The sequence below is a fragment of the Mustela lutreola genome, chromosome 6 (assembly GCF_030435805.1).
Source record: "Mustela lutreola isolate mMusLut2 chromosome 6, mMusLut2.pri, whole genome shotgun sequence".
Taxonomy (NCBI): Eukaryota; Metazoa; Chordata; class Mammalia; order Carnivora; family Mustelidae; genus Mustela; species Mustela lutreola.
Window position 1 is genome coordinate 116,108,438 of NC_081295.1, and position 17,585 is coordinate 116,126,022.

General features: G+C 39.3%; 1 protein-coding gene across 2 annotated transcripts in view; it reads left to right on the forward strand.

Annotated features, from left to right (window-relative positions):
* CD109 (CD109 molecule) overlaps positions 1-15,093 on the forward strand; it is a 138,294-nt gene extending 123,201 nt beyond the window's left edge. The window contains exons 30-33 of one of the 2 annotated variants that reach the window (XM_059178469.1): positions 1,802-1,944; positions 5,784-5,931; positions 7,996-8,098; positions 10,265-10,506. In XM_059178469.1, the coding sequence (XP_059034452.1) occupies positions 1,802-1,944; positions 5,784-5,931; positions 7,996-8,098; positions 10,265-10,386 (516 nt within the window). In that variant the 3' untranslated portion in view covers positions 10,387-10,506. Of the gene's footprint in view, positions 1-1,801; positions 1,945-5,783; positions 5,932-7,995; positions 8,099-10,264; positions 10,507-10,541 lie in introns of those variants that run through there. The other variant, XM_059178468.1, reaches the window with a different exon arrangement.
* The last annotated feature ends 2,492 nt before the right edge of the window (positions 15,094-17,585 follow it).

Genomic DNA, 17,585 nt, shown 5'->3' on the forward strand with positions numbered 1-17,585 from the left:
TGTTGGAAATAAACTGCAAGACGTCTGAGAGTTCGCCGAATGAGCAGTTGGGCTTTTCATGGGTCAAACGTTAAGCCCAATGCTTCATTAGAGATAAGTATTAATTATGACCCAGAGGACAAAATCTAGTAGTTCTTGTTTGTTTCCTGATGACATTGGTCTGTAAAGGACGATTACATGCCCCTGCAAAGGGGATGATGGAAATAGCAGAGACCAACTCTCCAGTTACGTGAAACTATTCTTCACCTCCTCCAAGAATATTCTAAAATTTTAATTGTAGTTTAAGGAAGAGTTGGAGACAACCAGAATGATCAAGGGGACGAAGGGATTATACAAGCTAGGTATAGAAGAATGAAAAGTTGTAACTCTTAGGTTTGAAAGATGAAGGCTTAGAAAGAAGATTTTGAGTATTATAAGCTTTTTGAAGTTAATATTAAATTCTTTAGATAGGATTAATGTGAGTTGTTGGGAACTCCCATCTTTTTAAAAGTTTTTTATTTTTTTTTAAAAAGTTTTATTTATTTATTTTAGAAATAGAGTGTGTGGGGGGCAGGGAGAAGCAGAGGGAGTGGGATAGGCAGACCCCACACTGAGCACAGAGCCCAAATCAGGACTTAATCCCCTGGCCCTGAGATCATTACCTGAGCCAAAATCAAGAGACAGACCCTTAAGTGACTGAGCCACCCAGGCACCCCAGAAAGATGATTTTTTAGAGTGTGAAAATCTACAGAGGGTACTGGATGCTTAGTTCTGGTGTGTGTGTGTGTGTGTGTGTGTGTGTGTGTGTGTGTGTGTGATTTAAGTATAAGAAAATACAACATTATGGGATGCCTGGGCGGCTCAGTTGGTTGGGTACCTGCCTTTGGTTCGGGTCGTGATCTCGGGGTCCTGGGATCAAGTCCCACATTGGATTCCTTACTAGATGAGGAGTCTGCTTCTCCCTCTGCCTCTGCCCTCGTTGTGCTCTCTCTTCCTCTGACAAATAAATAAATAAAATCTTAAAAAAAAAAGAAAAAAGAAAACACATTAAATAGCAACAGTAAAGTTTATGAAACTTGGTATCAAAAAAGGAAGAAGAAATAGATTCCAATTCAGCTTGGTATGAGGCAAGTGTAGGAAATTTTGAGTAAATTCCAAGCTTTTGATCTTAGGAACCCTTTGGGGAAAAAAAACAAAAGAACAAAAAAACAACAAAAAACTTCTCCTCACACTTGCCCAGTGTCCCCATAGTACCTTTCACTAGTGGTAGGCACAGAGAATTAGCTGAAAAAGACCCAGTTGTCTTAAAATCCATCATTTATTTTATCATGTTTTGAAAGTATTGTACAACCAAAAGAACACTGAGCAGTTGAACAAGTTTCTGTTCAATCAGGGCTTGAAATGAGTTTCTAAGATTCCGGTTTGTGAAAAACGACATCACTTGGGCAGCAGAGCTTAGAAATTAGTGGATGGTCTCAAGAAAGAAATAGGCAGTAGTTTCATTTTTTCCCTAAAGGGAATGTTTTACATTCTTTGAAAAAAAAAATACCTATGAGTATCATGAAGGTCTATACCTGCTCTGGAGTATTACATAAAACTTTTCTCAATTTTAAAAATTATTGCTTATAAACTTTTATAATTTTTGTTAATAATGATACTTTTTGACTAGTAAAACTAGTTTTTTTCTTGGTTGAAGATTACAAATCTAGTTGTGTTTATCCCAAAGAAAATCAGTACCTAATATTTAGAATTTATGGTGATAGCAATTTATTGCTAATAATTTATGACTAGCTTATTATTTATGCTAATTTATTGTTTACAGTTTAATGTTATTTATAATGTGAAAGATTCGGGTTCCCCAAGAAGACGGAGATCTATTCAAGACCAAGAAGCTTTTGATTTAGACGTTGCTGTAAAAGACAATAAAGATGATACTAATCACTTGAATTTGAATGTGTGCACAAGGTTGGTATTGCTTTAAGTCCTTTCTTTCTCTTTCTTTTAAATAGATTTGAAGATTAATTAATTAATTAAAGAGAGGGAGAGAGAGAGAGCACATGTGATGGGTTGTGGGGGGGGGCAAAGGGCCGTGGGAGACTGAGAGAGAGAACCCTAGGCAGGCTCTATGCTCCAATTGGCATGCTCCAATTTGGAGCCTGAGACAGGGCTTGATCTTGTGACACTGAGATCATGACCTGAGCCAAAATCAAGAGTCAGACACTTAACTGACTGGGCCATCTACATCCCAGATTTGGAAATTATTTATATGTAGTTATCTAACTATATAGATATAAGGAGTTACAGGGGCACCTGGGTGGCTCTGTTTGTTAAACTTCTGCCTTTGGCTTGGGTCACAATCCCAGAGTCCCGGGATCAAGTCTCATCTTGGGCTCCCTGCTCAGTGGGGAGCCTGCTTCTCCCTCTGCCTGCTGCTCCCCCTACTTGTGCTCGCTCTGTCTCTCTGTCAAATAAATAAGTAAAATCTTAAAAATACATATATAAAGAGTTACATTTAACAAAGATTTCAGTTATTTAATGTACTTCAGATTATAAACTAGAAATACTGCTTAATTAAGTTTAAGTACTTCTCAATGTGTTCAAAATAATTTACAAGTTTTTTATATTTATAATAACTGAATAGAAAATTTTAATAAAATGTAGGTCTTAATATATGAAAACTTCAAATTAACCAATCATGTTTAATACTCTAAAATTCATTATTACTTGGTTAGTAATTTTCTGTTAAGTAATTATTCCAAGTTTATATTCAACCTTTAGTGTTATGCTTTTAAACCAAGACTTTATAAGAACATGCAAGTTTAATGAAGAGAATAGAGTTTTTAAAGATTTCATTTATTTTTTTGAAGACAGAGATCACAAGTAGGCAGAGAGGCAGGCAGAGAGAGAGGAGAAAGCAGGCTCCCCGCTGAGCAGAGAGCCCGATGTGGGGCTCGATCCCAGGACCCTGGGATCATGACTTGAGCCGAAGGTAGAGACTTTAACCCACTGAGCCACCCAGGAACCCCGAGAATAGAGTTTTAGACACAGTGAGAATATTCTAGTTTAGAAGGTGTTCACCTTAGATAAATAGGCACTTTTAGCTTCTGGGAGTACTTAATAAGGTTTATTCTTATTAATTCCTAAATTTAAGAATTCTTAAATTTAATTTAAGAAATTAATTTAAAAAATTAAATAAAATTTAATTCTTCAACTTAAGAATTCTTACATTTAATTTAAGAAGTTAATTTTAAGAAATTAAATAAAATTTAATTCTTCAACTTAAGAATTCTTAAATTTAATTCTTAAATTTAGTCTGTATCCAAAATATCTGAGGATCTTGTTAAGTCAAAAGGAAAAGGGGTGGGGCGCAACAGAGCAACTCCTGTAACAGGTTCTTGAGCCAGGAGACTTTACAATTTTTTCCTTGTCGGTCTGGCCTCTTACCTCTACATGATTTGCTGTGAAGTTGGGAGTTACTATGAAGATACACTGCTATTGAGGAGCACTGTCTGCTCTTCTTAAGTACCCGCCAGATGTTCTTCAAGGTCATCACTGGGTGTTTCTCCAGGGGGCCAACCTCTTTAGGCATGGCGTGAATACACTGTCCTCCATTACTACTAACATCTCTACTACCTTTGGGCCTGCATGTTCATGATTTTGATATAAAATGTCACCTGTGTTTGTCCCATTCATTCCCTTCCTGGGCATTTCGGACGTACTGCAGGGGGAGAGCAGGATTCCTTCAGTGGCCTCCTTTTCAGCTGAGAAGAAAGTAGGACTCCCACTCTTCTTTATGAAGCTTATGATTGGGTTGTTTTCCAGAATAACAGCATCAAGTTTTTATTATTTCAAGTAATAATAAGCTGTATTTATCACAAACTTACATGCCAGGCATCGTATCAATCACTTTCACATGCATCTCATTTAATTGTTACACTAACTCTATAAAGTAGGTGGCATTATTATCCCTGATTTTGTCATTCACTCATTCATTCATTCAATATCTGTTGAGTCTCCATTCTGTACCCAGCACAGTGTTAGATGTTGGAATATAACAGTGATCTAAAAAAGACAGAGGCCCCGTCTTTATGGAGCTTACTGTTTGGAGGGGAGACAGAGAGAAACTAATAAAAATAAATCTTCTAAATCAGTATAAAATTCTGGTTTTGAAATGGGCAAAGAAAAAGGTCTTTGGAACTGTGAGAGGGATTTTACCTCTTAGGGAGGTCAATTGAAGAAACAGATGAGGAAAATTAGGTGAAATCAAAATTCCTATCAGGATGGGGCCTCATTACTTACGAGGGCTCATGAAAGGATGTGGGATTCCAACTCTTAACCTATCATCAGGAATCAGATGGGTGACAGATTCTGATAAAGATATATATATCTTTTTTCCTTTTTGGGGGGAGAGAAACTAGAGAAGGGAACTGTTTTCATGTGAGAGTAGCAGTTGGTAAAAAGGATTTGTATGCTCTACTAGTCTTTTGAGAAAAATCTGATATGAAACAATTAACATTTTTAGTGGAAAAAGAAAAACGATATTTTAGGTGCTTTATTCCCATCCATAGGGTCCAAGCCCTTAATCAATTTAGAGGAGGTTTTCTGTGTGTGGTGTAGACATTTAACAGATTCTCCCAGGGGCTGACAGAAAGACCAGGTCAGCAGAGGCGCTTTTGATGCTGTCCGAGAAAGTCATTGTATTTAAGCCGATTGGCTTAAAGTTTGCTTCAGTGTTTGCTCTGACACAAACACCTCTAACTGCAAGGCACTTGGTTTTCAACGACACCTCTCTTGGCCAAGTGCATCACTCTGCAGATGGTTTCCCTTGTTTGTGATTGCTGAGCCAGCTGTCGTCGGCCCTTGTGCTGTGTGGCTTTTCAATCAGACGGGTTTGGCAGCCCTTGGTTTGCTTTGCTGTTCTCAGAAGCAAGATTCTCTACCAGCCCTTCTTGCTTTTGCCGTCTGCAAGGACAACAGGAACTCACCTAACAGTGCTGCAATCCTTTCACATTGTAGGCAGACTCCTTTCTATAACCACATTGGGTTCTTAACTGCTCCAAGCAAAAAGCTCTTGCCACCTATTCATTGCCGAAAACTGTTTATTTTAAAGGAGACAAAACGCCCGTTGGCGCCCAGATCCTTTTGATGCTCATGTTGTGTACAACAGGGTGAGAGAACAAGGTGGTGACACAGAATTTTCCAAGGCTTGGCATTCTCGCCAGGTGGCCAAAGAAAACACAAAATGGGCTCCGAGTACATTTTGGAGAACAAAGGGAAGGACCCTCCCTACTGGTCTTCTTTTTCTAAAACCAGATGAGAAGATTGGTAAAGACTTGGCGGTCGTCTCCTGCTTTAAGTGGTCAAGTTTTCAGTTTCTTTTTTGGGTCCTGGCTTTCAGCTGGAAAGCTCAGAGCTGTCAACTTCTGAGAAAATGAAAAATGCGATTCAGTTTGGAATCACCCCGAGAAGACATCATTGCCCACTGAGAGGGCATCCTGGTTGTACTTGTTACAACTCTGTGGGCACAAGGCTGACACTCTGAAGGCATTTCGCATCATGTGAATGCATTGCTAAATTATTATTCCTCATATGGTTGAAAAGTATAAGAATTTCATACCTACCTGGAAGGAAAGGATTACCGGTTTTATAATAATTTTCTATAGAGATTTTTTTTAACCTCAACTAAACCCCAAGTATTTGGAATAACACTTGGCAGTTTTAATATTTATGCGATGAGAGTTTGCCAACAGCTTGAGGTTTTTCCTAAAGGGTTTTTCCCTTCCATCCTTTCCTCTTTACTGTAGGTTTTTGGGCCCAGCTAGAAGCGGCATGGCCTTGATGGAAGTGAACCTCCTCAGTGGTTTCACCGTGCCTTCGGACGCAATTCCTCTGAGTGAGACTGTGAGGAAAGTGGAACATGATCATGGAAAAGTCAACCTATATTTAGATTCTGTAAGTAGTAAAACGTAAGTTTCATGTAGGTGACTGGTGACAAGATGCCATTTATTGTCTTGGAAAGACTGCCTTATGCTAGACCTATTTCCTTTGTCTTTATTTCAGCTTTTTGTGTTCCCGAATGATCCTAACGTGGCAATTGTATATTTATCCCCACTAAAAAGACATCACTATAAAATCAACATAAAGAGAATACTGTTAATGATGAGCCTGATGAAAGTCTTGACAACTAAATTATTATTTCTTGCCAGATGTAAACTCTATAGAAACTTGTCACATTGTATTTTCAAAAATTCAGTCCAGGTCGCAGTTTGAGGACCCTCTGCCTTAGGGAATTGCTAAAATTATCTTTTTTACATTTTTTATTAATTTACTTGACAGAGATCACAAGTAGGCAGAGAGGCAGGCAGAGAGAGAGAGGAAGGGAAGCAGGCTCCCTGTTGAGCAGAGAGCCCGATGTGGGGCTCCATCCCAGGACCCTGGGCTCGTGACCTGAGCTGAAGGCAGAGGCTTTAACCCACTGACCCACCCAGGCACCCCATAATTATATATATTTTTAAAAATTTAATTTATTTGAGAGAGAGAGAATGCGCACACAGGGGGAGCAGCAGACAGAGGGAGAAGCAGGCAGCCTGCCAAGCAGAGCCTAATGTGGGACTCGATCTGAGGACCCTGGGATCGTGACCTGAGCTGAAGGCAGATGCTTGACTGACTGAGCCACTCAGCATCCCTAAAATTATCTCTTTAAATGCTGATAATGAAAGCTTTAATTACAAGTTCTACAATGCTTTCATAGAAATTTTAATAAATCCCAATAGGGTTAATATTCCTGCAATGAATATATTAGGTGCTTAAATCATAGAAGAATATTCTCAGAGGTTTGGTCTTCACACAAATTATTATATAATTTTCATATACTCTTCTCATTGTTATATGAAACTTACTGATCCAAGAATAAGGTGCATAAGAGAGACTTACGTGAAAATTTGACCGTACTTATGTCTCAAAACTGCTGGCATATAACTTATTCTTTCTTTCAAACATCTATATGAAACTCTTAGGTTGAATCAAAATAGAGTTTTAAGTCTTTTTAGGCTTTTATGTTATGTTGGGGGAATCCCTTACATTTCTTATTGCAGTTTTGCCAGGTATGAATCGGAAATATATTGCGTTCGCAATAGATATACTTTAAAAACAACTAGTTTCTGAATGTTCTCATTTGTCTTAAGACGTCAAAAGCCACTTTGGCCAAAACTTTGTTAAAACTTGTCCAAAGTCTCTAGCTTCTTTCTCTGTTCAGGAGTTTTCATGTATTATTACGTACTGCTTGAATACCAAGGGTTTGATTTCGAACTTGAAAAACAAGTTTGAGGTTTGTATCTAATAATGCAATTGGTTTTGGAGTTTGTCCTGTATCTATGATGTACTTGTATGTATGTGTGTATCTACATATGTTTTTATTTGATGGTTATCTTAATTTGAGTGTGCAGTATGTTCTGACTGATTAATTTGACTTTTCATTTACCGCTATTGGCACGTAATGGAATATTTGAAGGAATTTATCAATTCTCAGGTTCCTTTAACAATATCGGTTGTCACATTGGCCCCTCCTAGAGGCAAGGAGCTGACCTTTTGCACCCCATATAAATTTTTGGCTATGGGGTTACCTCACAGTAACCCATGAGGTTGCTTCTGTGAGCTGAAGGCAGTTCTTCAGAGAGGGGGGCTACCAGGAGCTATCAGCAGCGACAGGGTGGGTATGTTGTGGGTATGTTGCTGAGTGAGGCACCTGGGCCAGGAATGTGCATCCTTGGACTTGCTGCTTCCTTAACCCTCTGATTCTCAATATTGTTCTGGTAAAATGGAAGTGAGAACAGTACCTATCTTGTAAGAATTGTTTTATGAGCTATATGAGATAATTTATATAAAGGGCTTACCACAACACCGGGAATGTAGAAATCCTCCCTAAATGTTAGTTTCCATAAATGATAAGAAAAAGAAATGTCGTTTGGTTTATCATGAACACATTGTCACCCCCTTAAGTCTTTTGTATTTTTCAAGGTAAATGAAACCCAGATTTGTGTGGATATTCCTGCTGTGAGAAACTTTAAAGTTTCAAATACGCAAGATGCTTTGGTGTCCATCACAGATTACTATGAACCGAGTAAGTGTGTTCTAGAGTTTCTGATATCTTAGAAATTAAGTCAGGCATTTATTCATTTGTTCCTTCATTCATTTGTTTACCGTGGCCATGTATCTTGTGTGTGAGGAGTGTTCTTGGGGAGATCATAGGTGTGGGGAAAGTATAAGAGAGCGTAGGAGGTGAGCTTTTCAATTAAATGAAGACAATTAATAATTTTAAAAAGTCCCATGATAGCATTGAGCAGATGAATACAAAAGTGATGTTTTTCCTAATATTTTTAGGTTTTTCCTCATATTTCAGGTTTTTAACTCGCACTTAGAAAATTTACAAAGAAAAAGTGACCTAACCGTGAGTCTAGTTATATGCAGTTTCCGGGATTTTGCTTCCGTTCCAAGCATCCCTTCCATCTGTTTTCTGTTTTAAAATGGGATTTCTTCAGGAGAGAACATGAGCCTCATTTGCAGTATGAAAGACTGGGATGGGTTTAGCTGAGTCTGTTGTTTTGCTAAAATTTATATATTTATATCAGGTTTTTTTGATTAGCAGATCAAGAAAAATATAGTCTGTCTGAAAAATAACTTGAGCTTCTTTGATTTTACTGGTCACTTCTTACTTTATAAAATGTTAAAAAGTTAGGTTGTGAAAGCAGACATCTGGTTTGTAGATCACCCAGGTTAATTAGGACTACTTCTACACTCAGTCACAGAGTGAAGTTCTGTTGAGAATATGGTCTCTGTAATTGTAATAGATCTCATTCTGAGTGGGTACTCCTGGTGGCTCAGAATCATCAGAATGTGTGAGAATCATTAACATTTTGATGTACTTAGGAGTTGTAGGTACACTCTAAAGTGAAATGAACTTGTTCATGTGGTCAGTAGTGTTTGATAGAGTATCATAGAAGATGAAGGTTAAGAACACCAGTTCTGGGGCGCCTGGGTGGCTCAGTGGGTTAAGCCGCTGCCTTCGGCTCAGGTCATGATCTCAGAGTCCTGGGATTGAGTCCCGCATCGGGCTCTCTGCTCAGCAGAGAGCCTGCTTCCCTCTCTCTCTCTGCCTGCCTCTCCATCTACTTGTGATTTCTCTCTGTCAAATAAATAAATAAAATCTTTAAAAAAAAAAAAAAAAGAACACCAGTTCTTTCTCCTTCTGAGTCAACAAATCAGTTCCTCTCATCTTCTGCCTCTTGGTGGAATTGGGGAAAAGCATTTGCTCAGGTTCTTATGGGAGGTTTGGGGAAACACTGAGGGTGGCCCTTCTTTTCTGTGGAAGGGCGGGATATATGGTAGAGACTTAATGGTAGCGCCCAGTTATCCAACTTCGGAATTCAGACTAGTTGCAGAAGTCTCCAACTGATGTTTCTTCCGCAAATGGAGAATATTTTAAACATTTGAAAAATAAAAAAGATACAGTTTGTATATTTGTGTGTGTGTGTATGTGAGGGAAGCAACTTACTTAGGAGGGGGACATTTTTAAATGAAAATATGGGAAAGATCAGAAATAGTAAAAACCTTACCAACCCAGTTTTAAAGATTCTAACATTAAAAAAATATGATAATAAAAATATTTAAAAACACAATATCAAAAAATCATGAAGAAATTTGAAAATAGAATGTGTTTTTAAAACTGTAAAAATAAAAATCATTTGTGATGTACGGTAAGTTTACTGTAGTGCTGCAGGTACTTTATGCAGTTTTTAGAAAATATTAGCTTATGCTATAAAATTCACCCCCAAATATTAGCTTGTACTATAAAATTAGATGCTATATGCTCAACGTTTTAAAACATTGAAACTTGTTACAAAGGCAGGCTTCCCTTTGTATTTTTATATATATATATTTTTTAAAGATTTTATTTATTTATTTCACAGAGAGAGAGTACAAGTGGGCAGAGAGGCAGGTGGGGCCGGAAGTGGGGTGCGAGGGAGGGGGGAGCAGGCTCCCTGCTGAGCAGAGAGTCCGATGCGGGGCTTTTTCCCAGGACCCTGAGATCATGACCTGAGCTGAAGGCAGAGGTTTAACCCACTGAGCCACTCAGGCACCCGTATTTTTATATTTTTTTAATAAAGCCCACCGTAAATCTCTTTTTGGGAGTTCTAATAAGCTTTGCTTGAATGCAGAGAAAATGACACTAGAAAATAAACTCGAAGAAGGTAAAACAAGCCTCCATTTCAAGTCTTTCCTGTTCCAGATTGGAGTCGCAGAGTGAAGCTGTGGTCCGTTCCCACCCACCTCGCCCCTGACCATCTTCCCAGAGAGGGCCACAGTGCAGGGAAGGCATTGTTTCTCTCTTGGATTTGGTTAGGAGCGTGAGACCCTCCTGAGCATTTCAGTTGTTTCTTGTAAAGAAAAATAAAACTGTGAAGAATGGAAAACTCTGAGATGTGTATTGAAATGGTGGTAAGGTTTGGTGGAGTCAACGTTTCTAAACAAGGGATCTGTGTAAACTGGTGTCTGCCTCTGCACAGGGAGACACACGGTGAGGAGTTACAACTCGGAAGTGAAGCTGTCCTCTTGTGACCTCTGTGCGGACGTTCACGGCTGCGATCCTTGCGAGAGAGGAGCTGCGGCCTCCCTTTATCCCGCTTCGGCCATCGTGGTGCTCGGGGTCGCGCTGCTCTTCTCTTTGCAGTGTGGGCTGTGATTCATTTTTTAAGGACTCCACGGAACATGGACATTTCCAGAAGTCACACGTCTTGTTTTCGTTATCAAGTATTGCCTCTGTTCTTGAAAAACAATTTTTTTTCTCTTTGTGGGGTTGTGGGGGGTGGTGCACAACAGGTCCTAGAGGCATAGATGTCATCACTGACTTCTGTGTGGAACAGAATCTCCGAGTTTCGCAGTCGTGTGTCTTTATTTCCCCCTCTTAAAAATCGTTCAGGTGTGTTTCATGGAGGTGTTGTTTTCCCAGAATAAATGCGTTATTTTAGATTAGTTATTCTTTTTATTTTCTAGAAGAAATGAGCCTGGGTTCTTAAGCATTACTATACAGCGGTGTTGGCTTTAGCATTAAAGACAGATGTCTGGGAACTGGGAGGCACCAACCAGAGGAGGAGCTTGCTCTGTTCCCTTCCTACATCCACCCACCTCTGCCCTCCCCCATGCCTCACCCCCAGTGGTCTCAGTCTATCCTTCATGAATAATATTCTTCTTCCTTTTAGTAGGGGGTGAATTTATTTTTTTTTAAGCCAAGTGTTTTGTTTTATTTCACTCCAATTGTAATCTCATCCTCCAACCTTTACCCTTCCTGTTTTTCTTCTGGAGAGAAGGAGAAAGGGAATGTGTGATTCAGAGCTGGAGGAGTGTACGGAAAACTGCCCTAAGGAGTCATGGGTGCCCTGCCTTCCCTCTCCCTCAGCCCCACACATTGGCTCTGGTTCTGGGATGAGAGTCCGAGGCCATGGCAGAATGTGCCTGAGACCAGAAGATGCAGCTTTGTGTTAGCAATGGGGGACGATTAACCAGGGCACACGATACTATCGAAGACGGACAGGCTGACTCCCTGTGGTCTGGGCAAGAAGCTGGGCCTTAGCAGGGACTGAGAGAGGTGAACATGACTGCTGACCTCAAGTATGGTTGGGGGTTACCAGGAGTCCTGTAAAAGCTCTTCTAGGCTCAGGTGTCTGAGCATCAGCCGGCTGTCTGGCGTGAATGCTTGTGTGAATCTTTAAGATTTCTGAACTTTGAGCACCTGGATAATTGGTTACCCTGTATTCTAAAGGGTAATATTCTTCTATCTGGGTGAAAATTTTAAAGAAAAATTCCTTTCCTTCCATCTTCCTCCTTTTCCTCCTTTCTTCTTTCTTTCTTACATTCCTCCCTTCTTCCTTTCTTCTTTTCCTACATTGAAATATTTTAGGTATATCAAAAGTCAACTAAAGATCTCTTACTAAATCTAAAAATGATTTAATTTTGCTGCTTAATTCCATGGCATTCCTCTCAAGTGAACATGGAAAAAATAATTGCCACAAGCTCCAGAAAGTCTGCATTACAGTATTTCGATCATTTAAAAATAAATCCATCAGAAATAAAGGATGCAAATAATATATTTTAAGAGGAATTTTTAAAACTTTAAAAAAAGTCTTAGTGAATTTTAAGAAATTGTACTGAAGTAGATATTCATATATTGCTTTTGGATATTTTGCGTTGAATACCAAGGTAGGAGTTACCAACATTCAGTATTTTAAAACTTGAAACCTAGATGTAGAAAGTAGATCCTCAGAGAGTGATCTATAGAGGCAGGGAAGTTAAATATCAAATAAATAATCTTCTTGTATTTACTTTTGGTGGGTGTAAGTTTGTAGTTCTGTTACAGCTTTGAAAGAATCTTACCGAAAAATAGCACTTGTCATATTTGGGCCTTCAGGTATGGTATTTCTGGCCTTTACATCCTAGCACTTCTTTAAGATGAAAATTATCTTCTGATGAAGTCGGGGGAGGGTGTTGGCACAGGGAGTCCTCCTCGCCTGCTTGCCCAGGGAACCTTGCCCGACCATCGGTACCTTAGATTCTTCAGTAAATAATTTACTCTGAACTTCGAGTGTAGGAAATTGGGAAACAGCTAGACTGGAAAGGCCAGTGGAAGACAGTTTGTATCATTCTCAGGCCATATTCCCTCAGTTAAAAACTAGAACTCTAATACTTTTTTGGGAAGTACTTGAGGTCTTCAGATTAACAAGTCATCCAGTAACTCTTCTTGTAATGCATCTCTTTTCATTATAAATTTATTAAAAGTGGAGGAGGAAGAAGAGGAGGAGAAGGTCAGTCAGCTGTGCTTCCCAGTGCATGGGCTGCATTCTCGTCGTCCTCCGTATCTTTCTTCGAACACTGGCTTTGCTGCAGGCAGTGGGGTTGCATTAGAAGTGATGAGAAAGCCACAGGCAGAAGGGAATAGGAAGCCGTGTAGGAGTAAAAATTAATAGTATAGACTGCATATGCTATGAATAATTATATTATGAATAATCATATTATGAATAATTATATTTAAAAACCCCCATTTTACCTGTAAGTTTGCTTGCGCTGAGACTCTTCCATTTAGAATGCTGTCCATCTCATTTCCAAAGTTGGAACTAATCTGACATCTCCACTTCTCTTTCACCGAGTGGGAACCTTATTTAGACAATAGCACCTCCCATTTGCAGTTTTCACTGACCAGTGGTTCTGGACACTGACCCATGCACTAGTGGCCAAACAATTCAAAGACAGAACAACACTTTTATATTCAGTTTCCCCATCCTACCGCCTTCAGGTAGAATTCTGAAAAAGAAATGAAGGCAACTAACGATTTGTTTGCTCTATGAGTTCAGAAAAGAAAAATGCCCAGTTACCGAAATGCTTTTTTTGACTGTATTACTCTGTTATACTTTGTTTTTCAAAACACTGTAACAATAGTATCTTTGGTTTAGAATTTTGGGTATAGTATAATCTGAAGAGTGTTGTGCTAATATGAAATCCACGTATATATATGAAATCCATATACACGTCTATTACCTAACAACTTGTTACTTAAATATGCAATATCATATCCTACACATGGGGATTTTTAGGAGTGTAGATAGCATAATTCTCCCTGCTTCCATCCTTTTGAGCCTGGGCATAGTTTTTTTTTTTTTTTTTAAATTTATATTGAGCCCTATTTTCTGTTTATGTAAAATACAGTTATAAATAGTCTGGCATTAGAATACCAATTATCTTAGCTATAATTTAGTTATTTAATTCAACATTTCTGGCTGTCCGATGACATTTAAAGAAAATTGGAGCTATCATTTCTCTTTTTAATTTTTAGAACAAAGCATTTTATTTACCTCTGGCATACCATCTGGAGTTTTTTGTAAGAGCCTTACTTTTTTCTCATTTGCTCCATTGAAGTTTAATACTGATTTCTGTAGAAATATGTTGTAAATACCTACTTGACAAGGATTCTTAAGACGAAGACAGTACTTATTTGAGTTTGCCAAGTGGCAAAGTGCATCGTTTTCTGGCACAGTAGAAGTCTGAGACACTTACAGTAACTGAACTTGCTCTTGGGTTAGCGTCAGAAACTATCCTAGCCTCAGTAGAGGCTTCTGTTAGACAAAAGTGTGTATTTCTCATTTTCCTTTGTTTTCAGACTCCAAGAAAGCATAGCACTTTTAAGAACTTAAAAATTTTGTATCACCTATTCAAATGATATTTATGTTAATAGTAAATATCTTAAGTTACATTGGGAGAATCTGAGGTGTAATTATTTTTATCACTACTTTGAATAGAGGATTGTTATCCCACTTTCTTCCAGAAACTAAGCAGTAAATATACATTTTTAATGAAGTATGCATTAGTGAGAGTAGGCTTGTTTCAAAACAATTTCTAGCCAGTGTGTTTTCAGCTGCCTCATCCAAACACATTGTGTCATTCCATAAAATGTTATTTTCATTTCAGTCTTCACCCAGGAAAATAGATAGTTTGTAAAGATGATTTTGGAGCTTTTCACTTCAAAGGACACTTATACATTGGTATGTGCTTATCTCTGTAGTAGGGATGAATGATATCGATAGACGTGTGGCTTCATATTTAGGAATAATTTTATCTCATGTTGTCATGATGCTATGATTTAACAATCTTCTGCCCAGTGCATTGAATTTGTGGTAGAGGGTAGTATCATGTTCCATTTGTTGGTCTTTAAGATTTATCTTTGATAGCTTCGGGAGAATGTGGCTCTATTTTCATTCTTCTTACCTTTCTGTTTTGGATTTTTAGTAGGGTCGTTGGTAGCTGATCTGATAGAGTCAATTTATTTTCTACACAGGAAGCTTAATAAAATGTTACTCACGAATCCCCTATTTTAAGAATCTTTTTTGCATATGAGAAGAATACTGTTGAAATAAAACATTATTTCCCCCCCAATTAAAGCATTACATGTTGACCAAAGTGATTCTGAAAGTTTAAATTTTAAATGTTAGAATGTTATGTTGTGAATTGTATTCTCATATATTCAGTAGGAAATCATGGTTTATCAATAAAAATTAAAATTCCCACCTATTACTATCAGTGTTCTTTTATTTTAGTTTCAATCATGTCTCTAACACATCCCCTTTACCTACACCTGTTAATTGTGAGAGTGGGTTTCTTTGTTACAGGAGTCTGACATGAGTGAGGTGAAGGGAACAGCCGCCCACCTGCTCCACCTCCCTCCTCATGCTTTGCTTTGGGGCTGGAGTGGAGTCTGTGGAGAGGTAGGTGATAGACCAGTAAAGAATGTGAGGTGAGGACTCACTCAGCTTGTGGAAATGATACAGAAATATGGAATGCAGAGTTTGCATACACAGGAAAGTAGAGGCATGGATTGTTGTCTCTGGGTGGGTCCCTTTGAGTCTGAGCTACTTTCTGATTCTCACAGTAGAGGTGGTCCTTAGCTTGGGGCTGTTGGATTCTTTTCCTCCCACTATGGCTTGGGTCATCATTTCTGCTAAGATGATCTACAAATGGACCTGAATAAGGTTCAAGTAACAATTTATTTGAAGTCACTGATGATAACTTCAGATTAAGGGGCTTCAGAGGTGGAGGTATTGTGGCCTTTGATCTAGTCATGCTGCTCAGGCACATGTGGCATCACCCCCAGACTTTTGCAGTATCCTCACAAGGGACGCTGTCAGCAAAGGAAGTAGTGGGTGGATTCTCGAAGCTTTCTCTAGCCCCTTGCCCCTTCTCTCCCCATTTTTATCCCTCTTTTTCATCCTGAAGCTCCCACCTGATCCACTTCTCCTCTCAGAAATCTGCAAGTACAAGGCTTCCCTCCTGTCTTCAGTTTTCTCTTGGTCTGGAGTGCACGGCCAGCGAGAGCTTTCTGTCCTCTGCCTGTTCTGCCGGTGGGTCAGGTCCCTGGAGTGGAGGAGTCATGAAGACCCTATGGATTCTCCGCTCTGATTGGTAGTTTGCTTTTATTCCCTTTTCTGTTGTCCTGATGATGATCTAAAAGGTCAGGCAACTGCATAAATTCAGGATGAGGGAGACATTAGATGGCACAATACATGAACAAAACTTGATGGTTAAGCAAAGTATGAGTCAGTGACCAGACATCTACTGCCTCCAGTTGCTCAGCAAGGGAGGTATTGGTTCTGTGGTAGCCTGCACGTTTCAGGGTGTTGCACCCAATACTAAGGTCACAGTCTAAGAAGGTAAGAGCACCTGGGGTCCACGTGGGGCAGAGTGGCCCTAACGGTGTCAGATGAAACCTCCCTGGGTTTGGGAGTGTTCAGCTGGTGAAAGAAACAATGTGGACTCAACATTTTCTTTAAATACGGGAAAGGCTGTCACCTGCAAGCTCATGTTGCAGAATTGTTGCAAGTGGTTAGATTTTGGCACAACATTGGGAGGAATTAAACAGAACTTCGTTATTTCAGAAGACAGTGACTACATGGTCACTACACAGGTTTGGCAGAAGCTGATCAGTAATGGTGGACTTTATAAAATGGTACAGAATCCATTACTTTTTTTTTTTTTTTTTTTTTTTTTTTTGCATTGAGTGTTAAAATTGTTAAGAGTCAAGAGGTTTTCTTGTTGAGCTCCCATTTTAGATTGAATTGTGTTTCCCAAAAAAGAATGTTGAAGTCCTAACCCTCAGTAGCTCTGAATGTGACCTTATTTGTAATAGGATTGTAGCCGGTGTCATTCAGTAAGATAAGGTCACACTAGAGGAAGGAGAGCTCCTATACTAGTATGACTGGTGTCCTTACAAGATAAGATGGCCAAGGGAAGACAGAAACACACTGGGAGAATGTCATATGATGACAAAGGCTAAGGAATGCCTAAGGCTGTCAGCAAGACATTAGAAACTAGAAAGGGCATGGAAGGGTTTCTGGTAGGCCTGGCCCTGCCAACACCTTGATTTCAGACTTCCAGCATCCAGAACTGTGAAACAATACATTTCTGTTGTTTTTAGCCACCCAGTTTGTGATACTTTGTTGTAGCAGTCGTAAACAGATGTGGCTTCCCAATATTACTAAGACCCTGAGATGTTAAAGGCTTACACAGGTTCTACAGCTTCTCCGTCCGCCCACACCCCAAGCTCTCAAGAGCAAAACTGGGACTTCTACCTGGTGAGTATCAGGCACTAAATAAATATTGTGGCATGAATCAACCCACTGTTTTACTTTGAGTTTGGATTCTACTATGGTGATGGCTTTCCTAGCTCCTGCTTTTTGTGGGCTTGGTGCTGGTGACTAAGCCCCCAACATTTACCCTCTACTCTTGGCATTCCTCCCTCCATGCCTTCACTCACAGGTGGGAGGGCTGGAATTGCCCTCCGTTATAGCTGTACTTATTGTCTTCTGTATAAACCCTTATGGCAAGGCGCCTGGTGGCTCTGGGGGTCATTGGTTCAGGTCTTGATCCCCGCTCAGTGGGAAGCCTGCTTCTCTCTCTCCTACTCCACCTGCTTGTGTTTCCTCTCTTACCATCTCTCTCTGTCAAATAGATGAGATCTTAAAAACAAACAACCCTATGGAAGTCATGGCCAATAGATTTTTTCATGAATA